This window comes from Tachypleus tridentatus, chromosome 6, assembly GCF_004210375.1.
Source record: "Tachypleus tridentatus isolate NWPU-2018 chromosome 6, ASM421037v1, whole genome shotgun sequence".
Classification (NCBI taxonomy): Eukaryota; Metazoa; Arthropoda; class Merostomata; order Xiphosura; family Limulidae; genus Tachypleus; species Tachypleus tridentatus.
The window spans coordinates 86,947,478-86,969,957 of NC_134830.1; the positions used below are offsets into that span (position 1 = coordinate 86,947,478).

The window sequence follows — 22,480 nt, forward strand, 5'->3', positions numbered from 1 at the left end:
GTAAAAATGAAATAACCCAACGTTTCTACTAATTAAACTTCCATCCTCCACCATTGCAAAAAATATTAAATGGAACTATTAATAACTAATGTGTTCAATAGTTTGAAAGCTTTTTATTTATTTATAATAGAAAATTGTATTGAGGTGTTTATATTATCGCCCTTTTCTTTTGTTTCCCATTCTAGAATTTTCCTATTGTGGAATATTTTACTACCTTCGTATACTACTTAATAACCGAGCTAGCTATTCACCAGTTAATTCCAATACGCTAGAACAACATAAAAAATTTACTTGCAAAAGTTCCTAATGTTTAACCTGTATCTCAGGACGGCTGGTATGGGTATTAACACTTTTACCAAAATAAAGCAGAGAACAACGTTTCGACCTTCTTAGGTAATCTTCAGGTTAACAAAGAGAATTTGCAACTGACCATTGCCGCGCAATTTATTTATTACCTTATGGAATATATGGCCTTAAAGATGTAGAAAAAAATTGATCCTTGACATCTAAGCATTAATCTACACAGAGTGCAAAGTAATGAGGTTTTTTTTCCTCAATGAAATGAAACAAATCATTTAAATAAATATTCACTAAATAATGTAAAAATAAGTATTAGGTTGAGGAATAATTCGTGAGCGTTTTTAAATAATTTCATTCAAGCATTACATACAAGACTATACAATACTTCAATGCATGAACACATTACACCCAAAACATTTATTATGATACTTTATTTCATGTAATACCTAGGTATATAGTATGCATTGTTTTAAACGAAATTGCAAGAAATTAAATGCGAAAAGCAGATGGTGTCGAAAATGCTCGATTTTGTCCACTTGACATTCCATTTAATGAGCTGAAAATGAAAGCAAAAATTAAAGACATATGAAAATCAAACACACCATCTATTAGAGCAAAACATTATCTACCAAATGACATGAAATATTTTGCGAAAGCGTTTCATTTCTGAATATATTTTTTTAACTTGAAAAAATACAGATTTATTAACAGAAAGAGGAAAATATATGATTTTGAATGGAAAAGCTCTTTACTCTCTGGATTAAATAAAAATTTTCAAAATAAACTGTAGAAGTTATAAGAAAGATTCCTGTATGATGTTTATTTTAAAGATATATGAAAAAATATTTTGAACGTTCCTGAGAAAATTTAGATTTTGCTCCTTACATGTATGCTCATGTGAAGAAATTTGTAATAATTGAATTAAACCATGTTAAAGATTTAGTTATAGATCTAATGAAATTTAGATTAAAATTAAATTGTATACTTATACCCCTTTCACCAAAGAAAAAGAGAGGAATGTTATATAGTAAATGATTTTAAACATAAAGATTGTGATGATTTATATTTACCTTGCTTAATCCATAAAAGTATTCAGGAAGGCATTTTCCTATAAAACCATTTCAACCCATAGTCAGTTTTAAACGTAATAAATCTGTAGGTCCTATTTTCTTAAACTATAAAAATCAATTGAAGAAGTTAATCAAATAAAAATTAAAACTTACATTGTAACTGTAATAATAATATTTTTTTAAGTTATCTTTCATAATCATATACTTACAGGAAACGTAGAAATTGTTAAAGATAAAGAATAACAGTCAACTTTAAGATTTTAAATATAGAATTTTAAAACATAGAAAAATTGCGAAATCTTAAAATACCTAGAGTATTTTATTTGAAGTTAATCACAAAGCTACAAAATGGGTTATCTCTGCTCTGCCCACCAGAGAAGTCCGCATACATACCGCTGAACCACTGACTTAGAGAAAAATATTGGTATATATATATATATTTAAAATAAGTAAACAATCCTTTTATCTTCCATGTTTTATTTTTTAATGGAAATCATATTTTATTAATTCCATAAAGAATCGACTAAGAACCTAAGCTTCTCTCGATATAAAGTATATTTTTCTTACAATGTCTTTAAAAATAAAATAAATTCAAAATCAATTTATTATTAACCCGTCTGATAAAGCTGGTTGTAATTTTGGCTTTGTGTATAAAAAATTATATGAACAAATTTTACTTAATGAAATTAAATACTACAAGTACCTTTTACTAAAAGTGATATTTAGAGACATAAAGTTATTACTAATTTAAAGAAGGCAGTTTAAAACTGGAATATCCATGCAGGTTATTGTACGAATTTATCATTTTTATATGGAAATCTGAACTTGTATAAAAATCCCTAGAAATTCAAATTAATTATTAATACTTTAAATATAGCTATTAAATCCTTCCTCATAGTACTTAACAATATTCTAAATGCCGTTTTTGAAAAGATAAAAACATGGTCTTCAAATAATTAGAATGTGTGTGTTTTTCTTCTAGCAAATACACATCGAGCTATCTGCTCAGCCCACCGAGGGGAACCGAACCAAATAATTAGAATAACTAGTTTTGGATTATTAAAAATAACATTACAGTTTAGTAATATTTAGATTCTTCAGAAACTGCTAGTTCCCTTATTTTACATATGTTTGTTTTTGGCTTTCGCGCAAAGCTACATGAGGGCTATCTGCGCTAGTCGTCCCTAAATTAGCAGTGTAAGACAAGAGGAAAAGCAGCTAGTCATCACCCCCCACCACCAACGAATAGTGAGATTCACCGTAACATTATAAAGCCCCAAATACTGAAAGGACGAGCATGTTTGGTGTGACTGGGATTTGAACCCGCAGCCCTCAAATTACGAGTCGAGAGCCTTAACCACCTGGCCTCACTCAGCCTAGTTTTCTGATTAATAGGTGTTAATCACAATTATAGCTTCCAAGACTTATAGCACTCTGACTGTAGCTGTCCAATAATAAAACTGCACAACAAAGTTTTTGCTTCTTGAACACTGTTGGGTATTCCTTATAGATTTTTGGCTGCTGATCACGAAAATCACATCCAAATTTGCCCATCACGTACCGTTTCATCGAAATCTTCAGTTTGACCAGGACATTGCTACAAGGAAAAACGATATAAGGGCAACTGGTATCCGTCAATGCTTTCTGACTAGTTTTGAACACTGCAACGTGATGCACCGGACATTGAATACAAACGAAAATCAGGAGCAAAACACTTTTACTTATGTTGAATTTAATAGCGTATTAGAAACATAAACGCAATTAAATACGTTATTGCCGTTAAACAGTTAACTGTGTATTTTTCAGAGTTCCTAAGTGATGAAGCAAGACCAAAACTATATTTGTGCATACCCACCAGGTACCTATCACAATCAGCAAAAACTTTTCAAAAAAAAATTGTTGTGCAGTGTAATACTCTTCTTCTGTCTCTCGCTAGCTGCGAGACTCTAGAACGTTCACCAAGATTCGCTTGGCAACAATAGTGTCAGTCACTGGTATTACATACACACATGGTACATTGTTGATTCCTAAGCTTAATAATCCTCTACAAATCTCGAGAACAGGCGCGACTTGTGCAATACACAGTCAAGAAAATATGTTACATGGAAAGTGAAAACTATACAAAAATAAGCGTAGGCACTAAAACGTTTGTTTGTAATTAAGCACAAAACTATACAATTGGCTGTCTGTTCTCTGCCCACCACGGGTATTCCGACCCCGTTTTTAGGAGTGTGAGTCCGCAGACATGCAGCTGTATCGCTGGGGGTTTGCATTAAAATAAATTTACAAGAGTAAATCTGTTACATGTTAAAAGGTATTATTATATTTCAACTAATAAGGTTTTTAATAGTGTGTAATAATTATAATTTTTTCATAAATAATATTCTATTATTAAAAACTGAAGGATAACTACTATAAATACATGCAAATAAATAAATACCTAACTATTTTTTAATAAATACAAAAATATTTTAAAGACTAAATTATCGATTAAAGAAAATATCTTATAAAAAATAAAATAATGAGAGTATTAATCGCTTTTATTTAAAAGTAATTAGTAGCATTCTAGCATTCTTGAAAATAATTTTGTTCGGTATACAGAGATGGAAAAACTAGCTTCAACTAGCTGGGCTTGTCTCAGCGTTCTCTTGTGACACTTGAATAAATCTTCCAGAAAAAGGTAGAAGGTTGGGAGTAAGAACTGTATATGAACTCAACGTTTTAATTTTGTCTAACAGATACGGGATATTTCAAAAGCCAGAGATATTATCAGCTATGACAGTAAGTCTTCAACCTTAAGTGATAATGGTAATGTGATATTTAATTCATTATTGTTTTATAGTGCTGATTCAATCACCTATTAACAATTAATGTATTCAATAGTTCGAAGTTTATTTGAATACATAAGCTATTTCATTTAATGCTATAAACAGTCAAAATCAATGATAAAATCAATATATGCTACATACATGTTGCTTTCTTGCTTTATAGGTCTCATGGCCTGGTGGTTAGGGTGCTAACGTCACGATCTGCGGGTCGTGGGATCGAAAAAAACACAAGCCGAACATATATGTCCTTTAATCTCTGGATACATTCCAATTTAATGATAAAACCCATTATTCGTTGGTAAAGAGTAGGTCAAAAAGAGAAGTGTGGGTTTGGTTAATACCTTTTCCCCAGTCTGTCACTTCTAAATTAAGGAAGATTAGTGCAAATGACCCTCGAAATGTTTTACGCGAAATTCAACAAAGAGCAAGGAAATTTCTAAAATGCATTTTTATCAGTTTGTTTGCTTATTTGTTTGATTATAGTTAAGCACAAAGCTGAACTATTGGCTATCTGTTCTCCGCCCACTAGGGTATCGAAACCCGGTTTATAGCGTTGTAAGTCTGTAGACATTCCGCTATGTCACTGGGGGGGAGCTTGTCTGTTTGCTTGAAGCAATGTTTATATGGTATTTATCACGACAGTACGACTAACATGACAAACTTGTAGTATGTTTTTTACAATATTTATGAATATCAAGTTTGTCATAACAATATGACTGAAGTGGCAAATGTTACAAGCAGAACAATGTTTTTTTCAATGCATAATAACCTCTAACTCCTCTTCAACAAACTTTACCATTTATCCCAGGTTCAAACAGAGATAAAGTTTGATTTCAGTACAAGAATTCTTAGCTTACAGTCTAGTTTGTTTGGGCAACTATATTTACGTATGGTCTTGCGAACTTCATGACTTATCGAAAATGAAAGGTAAACCTACAGTTTGGTATTGATTGTGTTTCATGTTTTATTCTAAACCCTTTTGAATATCTCTTGAAGGATTACTGTTTCCCGTAAGCAATGTGCTTATATTGTCTCAACACTTTAAAATATCGTTTCTTGTCGTGAAGGTTATATCAAAGCTCTAATTTTCCAAAACTAAGTTATTTCAGTATAAGATAATTAGCTGAGTGATTGAAATTGTTTATCTTAAGACAACACATGTTCGTGTCATTTCCATTTAACATACGTACTTTGAATTAGATTGGCTTCTGTTTCAATTTTCTTTGTGTGATTATGAGGAATGTCTAGGCCCGGCATGGCCAAGCGTGTTAAGGCGTTCGACTCGTAATCCGAGGGTCGCGGGTTCGAATCCCGGTCACACCAAACATGCTCCCCCTTTCAACTGTGGGGGCGTTATAATGTGACGGTCAATCCCACTATTCGTTGGTAAAAGAGTAGCCCAAACGTTGGCGGTGGGTGGTGATGACTAGCTGCCCTCCCTCTAGTCTTACACTGCTAAATTAGGGACGGCTAGCGCAGATAGCTCTCGAGTAGCTTTGCGCGAAATTCAAAACAAATAAACATAAACAATAGGAACGTCTGAAATGCAGGAAACATATTTTTTCCATTTATGTTTTACTGCAGGTTTGCCTTTTTGTTTTATCCAAACCTGTTAACCGTGTTTTAAAGTTTTATTGTATAAGATCATTACTGTTTCGAAATGTTTTCAAAATGTTTCTTTTGTCGTTTGCAAGATTTATAATTTCTGATCTTTTATACTGATTTTTTGTGAATTTTAGGATGTCTTTTTCGTTTCTAGTCTGACAAGTTTTCTCTCTGTTTAAATGTTCCGAATGGTACTGGCTTAGTAAAATATTTGTAAGGACAAAGTTATCAGAAACATCCACTGAGTGATAGTTTACCTTTCTCACGAACGGTCTTTGCGAATGGTAACGAAAACTAGGACTTTGTGCGTTTTAGCACCTTTATCTTATCTTCAACTTGATTTCATATTCAAGTAGTATCGATTGTCATCAGGGTTTTTATTATATTATGTGCAGATAGGATATTCCCTACGCCTTTGGTTTGAGAATTCTTTAATACTCAGACATAACCTCAAGGAAGAAATAATACTGCCCTAAAATTTTACAAGGTAAAATTTCTCTTTTAATTACAAAATGATATTAAATAGAACTGAAAATCTTGCCTTAGTAGCTCATAAAGGGAGAAGGTATGTATCTTTACAAATTAGCCTATTTTTCTTTCCTAGACTTATAATCACTAGAGGATGAACCCAATATTTAAACATTTATCTAACATTATTGCTTAAAAAGACATATTTTATTTTATAATCTAGTACTATTAACCTCATATAAAAGTTTTCATTTTCTTATGTAGTTTGACATGAGAAAGTTCTTCTGTCTTAAATCTTTCTTAAGAAATAAAAATACTAAAGGTTTATTTAGGGAATCTTATTGTTTTTATTTGTATATCACTGTAGCTCAAGAAAGGACATCCATTGCTTAAGTTTGCTCTTGAACATTATGAGATTTACCATTTTAGAAATCAAGGAAATTGTTTTGTCCTCTATAACTCCTAGTCAATGGCTGTTTTACACAGTAAATTCCAGCAATCCAAATTTTAACGAATTGAACTAAGAGCCTTTGGTAAAATGTCGAACATTTCAGCTTTGGACATTTATCATACAAGCATTGTTTAATGTCTGATAACGTGTATCTAGATTGAAGTGAGTAGTTGCTTCGTACTTCAAAGGGAATTTGCATTTTAAGAAGAGCTTTTAGCATCGACATAGCTTTTCATTAGAGTTCAGCTACTTACGATATATATAGATTTGTCTTTAAAAAAAAACTGGAGGGAAATCGCAAGAGACTGTTAAAAGTTATTAATCTTGAGTGTAATGACTCAATATTTCTAAGAAATTACATCAGTATAATAATTCTCTATAACGACGAAAAGTATCATTACATGAAGAGCTTTACTCATGTTTTTTGCAGGAAAGATTGTAGATATCAAACTTTTAATTTACCATATCCGTTTTTTTGATGCCATGATTAGTTCATTTATTCCAAACAGTTAAAATCCTTAGTGGTCACATATATTTAATTTTTTTATGAACCTGAACTATTCTTTCAAACTCAAATTTCATTATCTTATACAGTGTAGCAGATAAATGAGTTTTTGTTGAATGTCTTGATGATAAAATTTCAGAATTTATCGATTCAGTATGATGAGATTAACTAAGTAATACTAAGAGCAATTTTGAATGTGCCCAAATCTCAATACTCTACCGAAGATGCATCAAGATATTTTACTGGTATTTAAGTGAATAGTATCGATTTAATTTCAATCAGTGTTTTTAATCTGTTGTAAAAGGTTCTTCCTTGTATTTAGCATATGACTAGACTTTACTGTGATATAGTTTCTACAAACATTTACCTAAAATCACTTAACACATCTGTAGTTTCCCATTCACTTTTATTCCCGTATATATATGAATATTTAGATAAACTATTATTATTATTTATGAACCACTTAAGGGTCACAGTGAATTTACAACGACGATAAAATGTTGAACTCGGTATTTCTCTACTATTATTTTTATTCAGATGGGACACACAAGTTTCTTCTGCAAACCACACAATAAAACAAAACAATAATATAGTTTGTTTAATGGAAATTTCAAAACTGTTGGATACATTAAATATTCAGTTTTTAATTAATGTAATATATGTTTATATCTGTACATTATTTTCCAGTTTATCTTTCTGTATATTACAGTACATTCTCAGAAAGTTATTGTAACTGAACAATTTACGAGTGGAAAAGAGAAAAGTTGTAAGACATTTTTATTTCTGATTTTGTTTACTTGCATTCATATTTCTTTGTAAATGTGTAAAAACTATATAGATAGATAGAATGCGCTATGACTAGAAAGCCTTTTTGTTTTTTTTTAACCAAAATGAATTATCATAATTATATAGGCTGGATGATGTTATCGTGGGGGCACCACTATATTCTGATTTTACTTCTAAAAGTAGAAGTTACGAAGAAGGACGTGTGTATATATTCTTTCAAACTGCAGAGGTATGATCGAAGTGTTGTTTCTAAATTATGGCTATTCAGTTGTCAGTTAGAAATTACAATTAATTCGTAACTAGTGCGGCACCTAACATAAATACACTCATTGAGTATCACCAAAACAAATTGATTTCTTAAGTTACAAATATATATTGTTGATATACGTCTTGCATATAAATACCGTATACATGAAACTATAATATAAGAGTGTCGTGTATCTAAAAATATTTCACAAATATTCACCTATTATGATAGTTTACTAGAAAATGTGTGTTAAAGAATATACCAGATTTTCTTAAAATAGCCTTCCCGTTAATTTTAATACGCGTTTATGATATACAAACATGGTTTATTAGACAGTATTAATTAAATTATAGCACCAGATGAAAAACAGAAGTTACTTGGATGGAACGTACACTAAAGGTCGATTTGGCATGGCGTTATCTTCACTAGGTGATATAGACAGGGATGGATATCAAGGTGAGTTTAGTAACATGCTTGCTCTTAATAAGAATAACTTGGATTATAAGAGTAATATTATGAGTGTACAGTACATACTACATATGATGTAAAAATTATGCTTCACAGTTGGCGAATTGAATACATTTTTACAGCATTTCTTCAGTTCAAAATTTAAAAATAATAGAATATATTACAATAATGTACTACTTATCTCGGCCTTGTAACATTGATTATTAAGAGTGGATTGCTGTTTCGACTTTCTCTAAGATATGAATTACAGTGTTCATTAAAAATCCAAAACACAGTTCTTGTTTAATAAGTATACATTGTAGGCAACATAGTATTATTTTGAAGGTTTAGGATTTGATTTTTTCATCATTACGTTATATTAATATATTTATTTTCTTCGGCCATATCTTTACCACTGGGATTTCTTATACCCTTTCTTTCTGGTAGACATATATGTTTCAATATAATTCTTTTATAACCTGCCTGCTTTAAGTGAATACTTTCGTCAAATCTTAATTATGGTCAGTACAGTCAGAAATTGACCTTTTGTATATTAATAAATATGATTTAACATGACATAAACTTCGAACAACAAAAACAATTAGGTCCTTTAAAGCTGTCCACCTTCTCTTTATAAATGTAAATATCTAGCTCCAAGCTTTACTTTTCGGGAAATTATCTATTTTTTTCTTAAACTCCTGTGAGTGCTGTCCTTCATTACTGTACGAAGGAAAGAAAAACTATCTTGGCTGGAGTCTAACTGTCTTCTCGGCCCAGAATCTTTAAAATATAGCTTAAGGAAATCAGAGAAGGACATTCCTCTGACTTCCCGGATAGTGATATAAATCTCAGTAATATCACTTCGTGCCTTTTGTTTTTATCATGAGAAAATAAGTGAAGAAATCTTAGCCTATCCACTAAGACAGCACTAACCTCCCAGGAATTGTCCTTGTAGTCCTACTCTAAACCATTTTTAGTAGGATAATATTCTTTCTTAGATAAGGATACTACAGTATGTCAAGTGAAGCATAACTTGTGATTTGTGAGAAATAATTGTTTTTTTATTTATAATTAGTTATATTCTAATTCAACAATGTCTATAATGTCTACACTTCTAAATTAGCTTTATAAATACTAGCAATAGAGCACTTATTGTACCAAGATATATTCGTTTTACTTTCTCCATATGCAGAAAAACAAGAATGTTACAATTGATTACTTTAACTAAGAACAGTTACGTTCTGGATATTACAAAGATAAGTTGGATCTAGATTTTTTGAACAATGTTGCAAAACACCATATTTCTTAATTCCGAAGTATCTATGTCACAGTTTTGATGTTCAAGAGAATACTTACAATTTTAAAAGAGATTGTTAAATTTTGAAATGAAACAAAAACTCAAATCTGATACAATAATCAAATAACAATTTAATGAAAAGTTGTCATTATTAATAAAGCAAGTTAGTAAGTTAAATTATGATCATCTTGTTAAAGTATAAATCTATAAATAAACACAGGGAAAGAAATGATAGCTTAAAAATGTAACAGATATATTCATAGAACTTCTGCATAAAATAAGTTTAATTTCTCCAATCATGGTTTATATAATGTAAAAAGCGGGTTCTGGCCCATTTTTAAAATTTGCTATTCTACCAGTAGTCTTAAATATGAAGATTGTCGAACTATGATCAGCTGCCTCAGCAAACAATGTGGTAGGAAAACAATAAATTATTTGATAACATAAGAATTCAAGATAGGACATTGCATTGACATTGTTTAACATTTAAAGATCTGAAAGAAAACCTACATATATAGATAAAAGAATTTTGTATTTTAAACAGATTATGAACTAATGAGGATATTTGTATTATAAAGTCGGATAAAGGAAATAATGCCGTTATTCTTAACAATACTGATTTTATTAATAAAATCTTTAAAAAAATCTAAATGATAATACTAATTTTTGGAGCTAGATAAAGATCCAACCAAAACAAGATATAGTAAATTGCAATAATATTTATTAAGATCATAAAAAATAATAACGGGTAATGAATACCATAAAGTATAAACAAGCAGCACTCATAAAATTCATAAGGATGTATGTCCATTTAGACCGATACTATCTGTTATAGGCACATATATTTATGATCTAACTGGGTTTTTAGTTAAGTTGCTGTAACCGCTAATTAGGAACAAATATATCATAAAAACAGTTATGAGTTTTCACATGAAATAAAAAAAGAATATTTTTAGAGGTTTATAACGCAGGATTCGATAGAGTCTTTGTAAACCAATGTATGACTAGAAGGAACTATACATTATGAAGGAACAGACTTATGAATCAGGTTATTCATAATTATTTAAATAACATATATTTGGCATTTAGCAAAACAAAGCATTACTTTTTCCTATCATAAACTGAAAATAGGCGATTATTATCAGAAATTGGTTAAGTAGACTATGTTATTAAGTATACCTTCAAGTTGAGTTAATATGTATATAGATTATAATATATTTTCGGATAAAAAGATAGCATACTTTCCTATAAAACCTTTTATGTGGTATGTAAATACAAAGGTACTGAACCTTTTTTTAGGTTATATTGTTTCAACCACTAGATGGCTAACAGCCAAAGTACCAGTTTAGATTTGTCATTCTCAAGAAGCTTGTTTGTGTTTGAATTTCGCGCAAAGCTACACGAGGGCTATCTGCGCTAGCCGTCCATAAATTAGCAGTGTAAGACTAGAGGAAAGGCAGCTAGTTATCATCACCCACCGCCAGCTCTTGGACTACTCTTTTACCAACGAATAGTGCGATTGACAGTCACATTATAACGCCTTCACGGCTGAAAGGGCGAGTATGTTTGGTGTGATGGGAATTCAAACCCGCGACCCTCGTATATTGTCTGAGTGTTATGAACCCCTAGAGCCAACAATAAACAGGAATTATGCGCAAAGAAGAATCTGTTAATCAAGCTAAATGAGTAGAGTAACGCATTTCTTACTTTAACTGGTTTTGTAAGTTAGGTAAAAATAAATTTCCTAAAACCGTTCTTCAGGTCTGTAAATTATTTGGATTAAATACTGCAACTAGAATGAATTTTCAAATGAAAAATTGACCTGGGACACTATCACCCAATAGATGACTACTTTTATACAAGCAAACACACTTTGTAACAACTTATCATCCCATTACTCCAGATAGTTTGCATAGTGGTCACTAATATTCACATATCAGTGAGAAAACGGACATGCTGGACTTATAATCAAGTATAGCACAACAAATCACAAAATAATGTTTGCGGTTCAGACTAAAAAACAAACTGATTTTTAAAATATGAACCCGATCTAAATGTGAAACTACAGTGAGATATAGCTTATAATATAATCATATCACAAAACAATGAGGACGAAAAAATATTTTGTAGTTTATGAATATCATTAAAAATGAAACAAGCAACAGTTTTATATCGGAATTGTTGAAGGGTTTTAAAGAAAATTGTGTCGCTTTTAGAGAAAACCAACCTTTTGTATGTAATACTTGTAGCAACATTAGTCTATCCCCTTTATCGTTAGAGAAAGTAAATTAATACTAAAATGTAGATTATGTATCTACTTTAAAGAACATAGTGAGACATTATGATGATATTTTTAACTAATAAAGACAATTTTATCCATAGTTTAGAACAAATTCCAATAGCATGTTATGATATTTTTTGTCTTTCAGATTTTGCTGTCGGAGCACCTTATGCTGGAGAGAAGGATCGTGGAATAGTTTACATTTTTCGTGGAAGCCGTAATGGCATAAAGTCCATTAAACCCTCGCAGGTAGATCTGATATCATTATTCAGAATAATACATAATATGACTTAAATTTATTATGTTATAATAATTCTTTGGAAATGATATAAAACTCTATTGAGAATGAGATACTTGAAATTATAAAACATTCCAATAAACTCACGACACATTCTTAGTATACAGGCTTGACGAGAGAGGGGCTCAAAGGGACTACAGTCTCCACAACAAACATTTGGAGTACCCATACACTGAACAACTTTGATTTGTTTAGACATGGTACACGTTTACGGTTATCTTTAATCAAGATATAATCATAGTATGAATTTTGAAGAAAAATAATATTTTTACTGAACATTCAAAAGAACAGTAATAAAGGAAATGTGCTAAGAAGAAAATAATTAATTTATCTGTTTTTGTGAGCACTTTTTAATCTCCTAGCGTACTTTGGATACAAACATCGAGTTCTAAATGTTCGTGAGTAGCAGTTAGTTTTCTTCTTTGTAATAAAAATTTGTTACTCCACGACTTTGCAATCACGTTTTAATGTTTTAGCTATGTTTGTGCGACTTGATTTCAGAGAACTTTTTATGTTATGTTTCGTTAGCAAGTCATATTGCCACATTTTTACGTCCTAGTTTTCAATAATCCATTTTTATGAGTCATAATCCCAATGTTGTAATACAAGTACTAGCAAACAATCTTCTATGAAATCATGGTTTCTTATAGATACATTGTCTTGTATTTACGACAAAAATATTTCGCACACATACTTTCTTTTCTGAGTAAAGATAAATTGATATGTATAGTAATACTCTCAAAAAACTTTCAGTAAACTATGCTTAAATATTCTTTTTTTCTCAGATTATAAGAGCTGAAGACATTGGTGATACTGGATTATCAACGTTTGGGTTTTCTCTTTCAGGCGGCATGGACATGGATGAAAACCAATATCCTGGTGAGTGAGGTATTTTGTTTTATTTTTACAAATAAACATTTTTAAATGATTCATCTTTACTCCATTAGAAAGTAAAAACTATATTAAATACATTTTCTTAAATAAAATGATGCATTTTTCCTTTTTTCATGGACTTATTTTAATGAGCATAAATAGGTGAATTTCGTCTTTTGTTTTTCAGTTTGCTTGGCACATAGAGGAAGACTTAGGTAAACGTGTAAAGTAAAATAACAGCTCTTGTTTTATATTTCTTAAAAGACAGGAGTGTTATCACAAATGCTAATATCTGTAAGTAAAATATTCACATTTCCTTTCAAATAAAGACAAACATGAATTGAAAGGAATATAGGACAAATACATTGCTTTACATGTTATAAATAACATGTAAGATGCAAAAAATTTACACATTTTGCACTATTCTTTCTTTTTTATATGAAACAAACAAACATTACAAAACGTATCCAATAAATATTAACATATTCATTCATTTGTTGCCATGTAAGTAATGGATTAAACGAAGAGTGTTAAATTAACTTTGTTATGTTTCTATCTATGATACTCACTAAAAAACTAGTATTCGTGTTAGTAAGTGTGCTTTTCATTCTGGTTTCCCTAGTTGGGGAAAAGCAAAACAAATAAAAACAAACGCTATAGCGTCTGCAAGAGAAAATAAATAAATAGATACTTTTTATTCACTCTTAGATATAAGTAGGCAGAAACCAAACATGCTTCTATGGAAAATGCAATGTGTGAATATTTTTATCTTAGGTAACAAATTAGCGAATATAAATGATTTCTTACAAGTAAAAATAAATTATGATTAATATATTAATTTCTTTATTATTAGATCTTCTTGTTGGGGCTTACGAATCAAATCGAGCTATCTTTTTCAGGTATGGTACTATCTTTTCTTAAGCTAGGATTTTGTTTATAAAAATCTTCCAAACTTTTGCCACTATACTCTTAAAAACTTTCTGATTAGTTGATACATTATACAACTTACTATTTAACATCTGGTCATATTTATTTTAATATGCTATTTATTGCTTTACAGATCTAGGCCCGTGGTGAATTTGTTTCTCAATTTAATGATTGACCCAAATTCTATCAACCTGGACGAACAAATTTGTAGCCTCTCTGATGGAACAGGGGTGTCTTGGTACAGAACAGTTTCTTTTGTTTATCTCGATTATTAGTTATCTTGTCTTTTAATATGATATCCTAATAGAAGATTAAAATTTATTTTTAATTATGCACTCACGTAATATTCTTCATCAAAATTAGTAGTATATACACTTCATACATAAGATGAACAACGACAGTTTGCGGTGTAACAGTTGGGCCATAGCCAACAGTGCCGTTAAAGCAGAGGCTGTTCAACTGATATTCGATCTCCTCCCATGTATGTGCCAATTTAAAACACAGTAACCATCCCCACTACTTTGGCTATTCACCCCTCCAAGTTTGTCATATCCAAGTAATTTCGTCTTATAAACAATGTCCTTTGCAAAAGACTGATGTATGAAGTTTCTCATTACATTATTTGTAAACCCATATAAGTTAATGGGTAACTTTATACACCAGCTATTCATATGTCGCAACTGTTTATCTGGTATGGTTCTTTTCCCATTACTTAGAAAACAAAAATAATATTTTATGAAAATAAACTGCACAGCCATATTCCAAACCTCAAACCTTTTATTTAACTTTTAACTCATACAGATAAAACGTAACTCATTGTTTATTTAATTTATAACTATCACTTTATATATAATTATCACCTTATTTATAACTATCACTCATTTACAACTATCACTTTATTTACCAACCAAAGTATTTGTTTATTTAACATTACAATAGATGAGCTACAGTTAGAATATTTTTTATTGATGGTCCACTGGTTAGGGAACTTTACAAGCAATCTGTAAGCTTTGTGGGATCGAAACCTGGCGCCGAACATACTCGTCCTTTCAGCCGTAGGAGCGTTATTATGCTATGGTTAGCCCCATTATGCGTTAGTAAAACGAGTATCCCAATATTTCACAGTGAGTACTGTCAGCAAGGTGTTTTCGTTTGATCAGCAATTCACATTTATGGACGGCAACAGCTAGCGTAAATTTGCAATAAACTAAATAATCATTTGCATAACCACCCAGGGGCGTAGATTTTTTACACCCGATGGAGGGGATTATTTTTGCAACCACTTATGTGGACTGTTCAATTTGCAAATTGGTAATCTCTGATTACGTGAACCTGAAAGCTGTAAACATGCAGTCTCAGAGTAATCTTGTTGCAACGATACTTGAATATATTCGTAGGCCTACTGACTGATACTTACGAACTATCGCTTAGATCGAAAAGCTTAGAAACACGCCTATATTAAAGATGAACATTTCGGCAACTGAAAAAGCCTACATCTAGGCCTAATTATGTAATTCGATTGGTAAGAACACGAGAATCACAAGAACAAACAAACAATTTGTAAGCCTGTGATGCAATAAAGCAATTCAATAGACCAAACTGTAGGGGGGATGATTGTATGCACCATACCCCCCACCTAAATTGAAAGGGGGATGTATATCACCCATCCCCCCCGGATCTATGCCCCTGTAGCCACCCACAACCTTTCTTTCTCTTCTAATCTTTCACACATGTATCTTAATTAAAGTGTTTGTTCTACTTCTGCCTGGCAGTGATTTAAGTATGTAAATTTGCCCTTATTTAGCAGCTTTTATTTTCTACGCAAATTTAAAGATATTATATATGTATACATACACACACACACACACACACATATGTAAAAGCTCGTTGCATTTAAAATGGGCAGTTAGTAAATAAAAGCGTTGTACTTTCTTAAATAGTCAGTCCATTTACTGTTATTTGGATATTTTCTTTTGTTGTCATGATTATACGTATTCAGTCCAAACTGCTATGTTTGTACTTTTTTCAGTGTCGTTGTTTCTGTTTGTCTTCAGTATAATGGAACAAGCGTGCCCTCTGAACTACGTGAGTAATGTTTAATTTGAGAACACTTTATTTTTACTTGTATAGAATAGAAGACCACTTGAAAAGTAAACGGTAATAATAAAAGGAAAACTACAACTTAGCAGTGATTTCGGTTGATAAGCATATATTTTTCCATGATCCATAAATAACAGTTTCATTTCTGGTCGATAGACAGTAGCACAAAGTTTTCATATATAACGACCGTTTCTGACTTTTCATTGTGCAAACATGATATATGGTAAAACAACTTCTGTAAAAATAAGCAAATAAATAAAAAATAAACTAAATTGATATTCAAGGTATCAAAGAGGTAAAGTATTTATACAAATACAAGGTCTGTGTACATTTTATTGAATTCTGAGTTTCAACACCAGTTTCTTAACAATCAAAACAATATATCATATAGCAGTCTGCTTTTCCTTAATTTTTCAGTAGAGCCGAACCAGATAACTATGTATGTATGCGTGGTATCATAATTCATGGCCTAGGATCTGTATTGTGTCCTTCATATTAATCGACATGACCCTAGTCTGTAATGCAGTCGATTATATGCAAATGTAGTGAGTTGAGGTGAAGCTGAAGGCGTGAGTTCTTTAATGTTACCTTAACAATAGTCCAGAGCTATGGAGTACTTATATTGTTCTGGATTTTTGTATTTATTCCCACCTGTTTTCTCTACTTTTTGGCATTGCTAACTCAACATCATGCTCAATTTTTGCAGTTATTTCTATTACTTTAGTTGTATAACCAGACTTTTAGTCAAGTCTGAGGTATTGCCATGGTTATTCAAGTGCTATAGTTCTGTGCATATCTTAATACCCTAACAGTACGTATTAGGTAGTTCCAAATACATTTTCCTTTAACGAAAAGGCCGTTGATGCAATGTCATTGTTTTTATTCAAGCTCACCAATTTTAGTCTTAATAGCTTAGTTACGATTCACGTAATGAAATTATGTGGATCATAACTATTAGGACATTTAAAAAAGTGTTTTATGGGATACTCTAATCACATATAAAAGTTATTAAAATCTGTTACATATTAAGGCAAATAATCAGTCAAAAATGCTAAAATTACACAATTTCTAACACAAATTTTGTTTTATTTCTTAATTGCTTATGTTGTTAAAGTACAGAAAATGGCCATTATTCCCTCTAAACTTTGCTTTTGTGACCTGGATAATGAAAGTTAGAAATTAGCTTATTTTATATGTAAAAATGGGCATTTTTACATTTTCATTTACATAAGGTCTTAATAAAACAACATATGAATCAAGATTTACATGTATTTATACTAAAGTTATACAAAAATGTTAAGAAGTGAGTAGTTTTTCGCGATTTGCGACTGTAATGTAAATCACTTTCACGTATCAACCCATAAATATAGTCTCCCATCATATTTTCGTTATACGCTCCTTGGTAGCGGCATTCAAAGTCTAGTATATCTTGGTGGAAGTGCTCGCATTGCTCCTCTGAGTATGCTCCCATGTTTTTCTTGAATTTATCAAGATGAAAGTCAAGGATATGGACTTTCAGGGACATCCTGCAGCCCATTTTGCCGTAGTTCTTTACCAGAGCCTCAACCAGTTCCACATAATTTTTGGTCTTGTGAAGAAGCCTCGAAGCCGAAGAAGAACTTACAGAGGAAAATTTTCTCTAGAAGTTCAGAGAAGTCGAACCTAACACTGGAGAATCTGTATTTCAGTTTGTAGCATGTCTACAATAATGCTTCACAAGGTGGACTGACATGGTTAACTGAGAATATAGTTTTGAAGGACTAATATATCTACTAATATGTGAATATTTCATAATTATGTGCTCCACTGATATGTCATTGTTCCTAAAAGAGAGAGCAACAAAATACGTGGACGAGATAATCACGATAACAGAGCAGTATATAGAAGCTCGTGGATGGAGTATAACTGACAGTTATAAGAATAACCAGTCATCGTTAAAATCTAAAAGCAGGATGCAACCAAAAGTAAAAGGTCAGCAGGCAAAAGGGAGAAGAGACGACATGCTTATTATAAAATGGGCCAGACTGTGAGTGACAAAATGTCACCAAAGAGCAGCAGTAGAAATTTCAACATAATTTAATTGAAGTTTTCTGCAAAGATAGTGTTAGAACGAAACAAGAAAAAAGTGACTATCACAATGGATGTTATTCCCATGAGAAACAGAACAGAGTTTGTTCGTCAGATTCAACAGAAGAAAAAAATGCTTTCATCATGACTAAACAGTGCATGACTGATGGTCAACTCAATCTATGAAATGGATCAACAGAGCCTTTTGTGATCAGAGCACGAGACAAACATCAAGAGGTGCCAACAAACTACAGCAGGTGAAGGCTATGTCGGGGACAAGAAAGCGAAAGTCCTATGAGACACCTGATACAGAACAGAAGATATGAGAAGCAGTCTTATATATGATGACCAGATGATGGGCAAGGACATAGGTGTATGATGATTGGGGAGACAATGAGAAAGTTTCTCATTTCAAGAATAAAGGTAGACACTCCACTCTAAGGCTTGATGATGAATGATATACTAGGCAGTAGAAGTTTGGAGAAACTACACAGAAAGAAAACTGGTGAGACAACTGCATTCAACACAAGAGCTGTAGCAAATGAAGGAAACCAATGCAGCAAGCCCCTGCAAGTCTTGAAAGGTGGCATCCCGAATGTAGTTCTAGAGGAACAGAAGGAAACAGAAAAAGACCCTTCAGTATAGAAATTTTGGGACAGTGCATGGTAGTACGTCAAGCTCAAGACAAAGGAGAAAATGAGTTACAGATTAGAGTACCTTAAGGGAGTGCTGTACTATATGTATCAAGACAATTATTATCAGGAATTTAAATATGCCATTGTACTAACAGAATACTAGACTCAACTGATGAAGATGGCTCATAAGTAAAAGCACATCTAGAAGCAAAGAAGATAACAGACAGAATCACCAGTAACTTCCATTATCAGGGGATCATCAGAAATGTGACCATATTCTATGGATCATATGACATTTGCAAAAGGACGGTACCTAGAGGAAAGGTAGCCAAGGTGTTACTGAGTGATACATTTCTCATAGAAGAGACATTTAGCAGTGTAATTGTGGAATTTTTGGATCAGTAGTACGTGTATCTGAGAAGGACAACTAGTACATGCTGACAGTAGTCAACTATGCGACAGTGCATTGCTGAAGATAGAGATAAAGAGAGCTGGAGAAGCTCTCATAGAAGTGTTCTGTAGAGTAGGCTTTCCAAAAGAAGACTTAAGTGACAGAGAGCCCCAGTTTACTTTAGAACTGATGCAAGAGGTTTACAATTCATCAGGACTAAGCAGTTCTTTACCACCCCATACAAACTCATATGCAATAGAATTTGTGAGAGAGTCAATAGTGTCTTAAAGGGCATTTGAAGAAGATGTGACATGAGCATCAAGATTAGAACAAGTCTTATTGCTTTCTAGACGTCCCTTAAGTAAGTACAGAATCTTCACCTTAATGTTACTGTATGAAAAGCACTACGAAATCAGATGTAAATATTGAAAGAGCTATGGACAGGAGAGGAAAAGTCAGAAGTGAAGAACACGTATTAGTATGTGTTAAACCGCAGAAACTGAATGGAGGGAACATGTTAACTCACTTAAGAAAGTTTGTATGTAGCTAAAGCGCTTAGAAGCATTATGAATAGAAGGCCAACGACTGACATTTTAAGGTCGAACAGAAGGTTTTGGTTCTGTTACTCACAGCTAACAACAAACTCACCCTGAAGTGTAAAGGACCTTTTGAAATGCAAGAATTGGTCAACAGACTGACTATAAGGGAAGACCAGTATCTACCAGTTATGTCTTAAATATAGTGTGGTTGACTTGTTATAACATATTCTTCTTTGCTCTGACTTGTGGGTTTTTAGAATTACAAATGTAGTTCTTCTCTTTTTATGGTAGGGTCGCTTGATTACTCTGGAAACAAGAAGAATATTTTGCTGGTTCGCCAGTTACTGTGAATCACAGCAAAGTTAATTAAGATTCTAATGAAGTAGCCGAAACTGGTGTTTCTCCAGTCACAGCCTACATTGCTTTAAATAGATATGAATTCGTCTTACATAAGTGAGAGCATGGGTGTTCGTAGTATATAATACAGAGGGACAATATAACAAAATAATATAAAAGCTAAAACTATAGGGATTAGAAAATTGATAATATAGGAGGTAAGTACTCCTTTTGCGGAAATTCGTGAATAGGAGTAAACTTTTCCACTTTATGTATCAGTATTAAATAGTTGAAACATATATTAATAAGATAGCAAAAATTAAAAGTTTTGAGTACAATATTCCAGAATATATTTCCTCCCGTTTCTTGAAATAGTCTGAAAGTAGAATAATTCATCTGTAATAAATCATCTAATGTAACAAATATGCATCAAAATAGAATAGGTCTCATACCTCTTTGAACTTGTATTCGTGCCATTCCCCTCAGTGTGGATCCCTCTCAGTGAAGATTTTGTTCGTTCAGTTTATTTCCTCTGGGATCTAAACATCCATTCACGTGTTTACGGTGCGTGGCGATCCGTGCTCCTGGTGGTTGAGGGGTCCAACCCTAACACACCATTGAGAACAACCAACACTAGTACTCTGTTGACCCTAACCAAGTGGACCAGATGCCCCCCGAGAGTAAATCAGCTGGTCCACTTGGGTTAGGGTCAACAGAGTACTAGTGTCTGATGATAGTGTTTGGGTATAGTGGTCACGAAACCCTGCCATTTATGCAGTATCCTTGTTTGGCATTGTAATGCGTTCCCTCGTAGGGCTACATGGTGGGTGAGGAGAGTGGACACAGAAATATTTTTTTTCTTTATTATAGATCCCCCTACTCAAAATAAAAATAAAATAATTTAAAACAGACAATAGATAAACGACCACATCTTGAAGATTCTGAACAGCAATCTTCAACTTATTCGACACCTGTACCTCATTTTCTGACATTACATTCTCTATCAGACAAATGTTTAGGGACAAACGTCTCCCTTTTTTATTCACAAGGGACTAGAGGAGCTTACTGGCTCTCCTAAGTCAGTCAAAAGCTATGTTCTGGGGACATCTTGGTGGAAACATCTACTCCAAAACACAATGAACTCCTTTTGCATTAAGGTTACTCACCATGTTACTTTGAATTCATCATGAGGAGTTATTATTGAGAGGGACTTGAAGAGCATTCCCGAGTTAGTGATCCTCCCTGGCTTCTTTAAAGAAGGAGTTTCTGCAGTGAGGCATATCTCCACTCACAAATATAGAATTATACTGCCAACCAATGTCCTAATTTGTACGTTCACATCACCACGTCCAACTGCCACCATCAAGGAAAGTTATCTAATTTTCAAGGTACAGCCATCATCATCATCATCATTAGTATCATCATCATAATTAGTATCATCATCATTAGTATTCATCATCATCATCATTAGTATCATCATCATCATCATCATTAGTATCATCATCATCATTAGTATCATCATCATCATTAGTATCATCATCATCATTATCATCATCATCATCATCAACTTCATTAGTATCATCAACATCATCATCATTAGTATATTCCAAACCCTCTCGAATGTTTCCAGTATGAGCAGTTCAGTTACTTAAAGACATCGTGTTGTATTGTTAATGTGTGTTCGTTGTGGTGGCAAGGACCATGATGCCTACGAGTGTGAAATGGAGCTTCACTGTGTTATTTGTTGTGGCTCTTACCCTCTTACTTTTGTACTTTTGTTCCATGAGGCAGTGATCATTCTTCTATAATTTTGACTGGCTGTGGTTGATGCCAACCGACCCGCGTGCCCTGATGTAAGCTGGATCAAGCAAACTGACCCTATTTCAGTGCTATCGCTGAACTTGATGCTGTCATCGTCTGTAAGCCATCGACAGACAACTGTGTGGCAGCAGTAACTGATTGTATTATCCAAGCAGCTACTCAGTCTATTCCTAAAACCTTGACATGTTTTCCATAACATCCTTGTCTG

The 22,480-nt window shown here is 32.5% G+C and overlaps 1 protein-coding gene across 1 annotated transcript in view; it reads left to right on the forward strand.

The window, feature by feature from the left end:
• Positions 1-22,480, forward strand: part of LOC143252963 (integrin alpha-PS2-like) — a 107,513-nt gene that overhangs the window by 59,211 nt on the left and 25,822 nt on the right. The window contains exons 10-16 of the mRNA XM_076505916.1: positions 8,140-8,242; positions 8,614-8,716; positions 12,434-12,534; positions 13,369-13,462; positions 14,310-14,355; positions 14,517-14,621; positions 16,413-16,468. Coding sequence (XP_076362031.1) covers positions 8,140-8,242; positions 8,614-8,716; positions 12,434-12,534; positions 13,369-13,462; positions 14,310-14,355; positions 14,517-14,621; positions 16,413-16,468 — 608 coding nt within the window. The remainder of the gene's footprint in view (positions 1-8,139; positions 8,243-8,613; positions 8,717-12,433; positions 12,535-13,368; positions 13,463-14,309; positions 14,356-14,516; positions 14,622-16,412; positions 16,469-22,480) is intronic.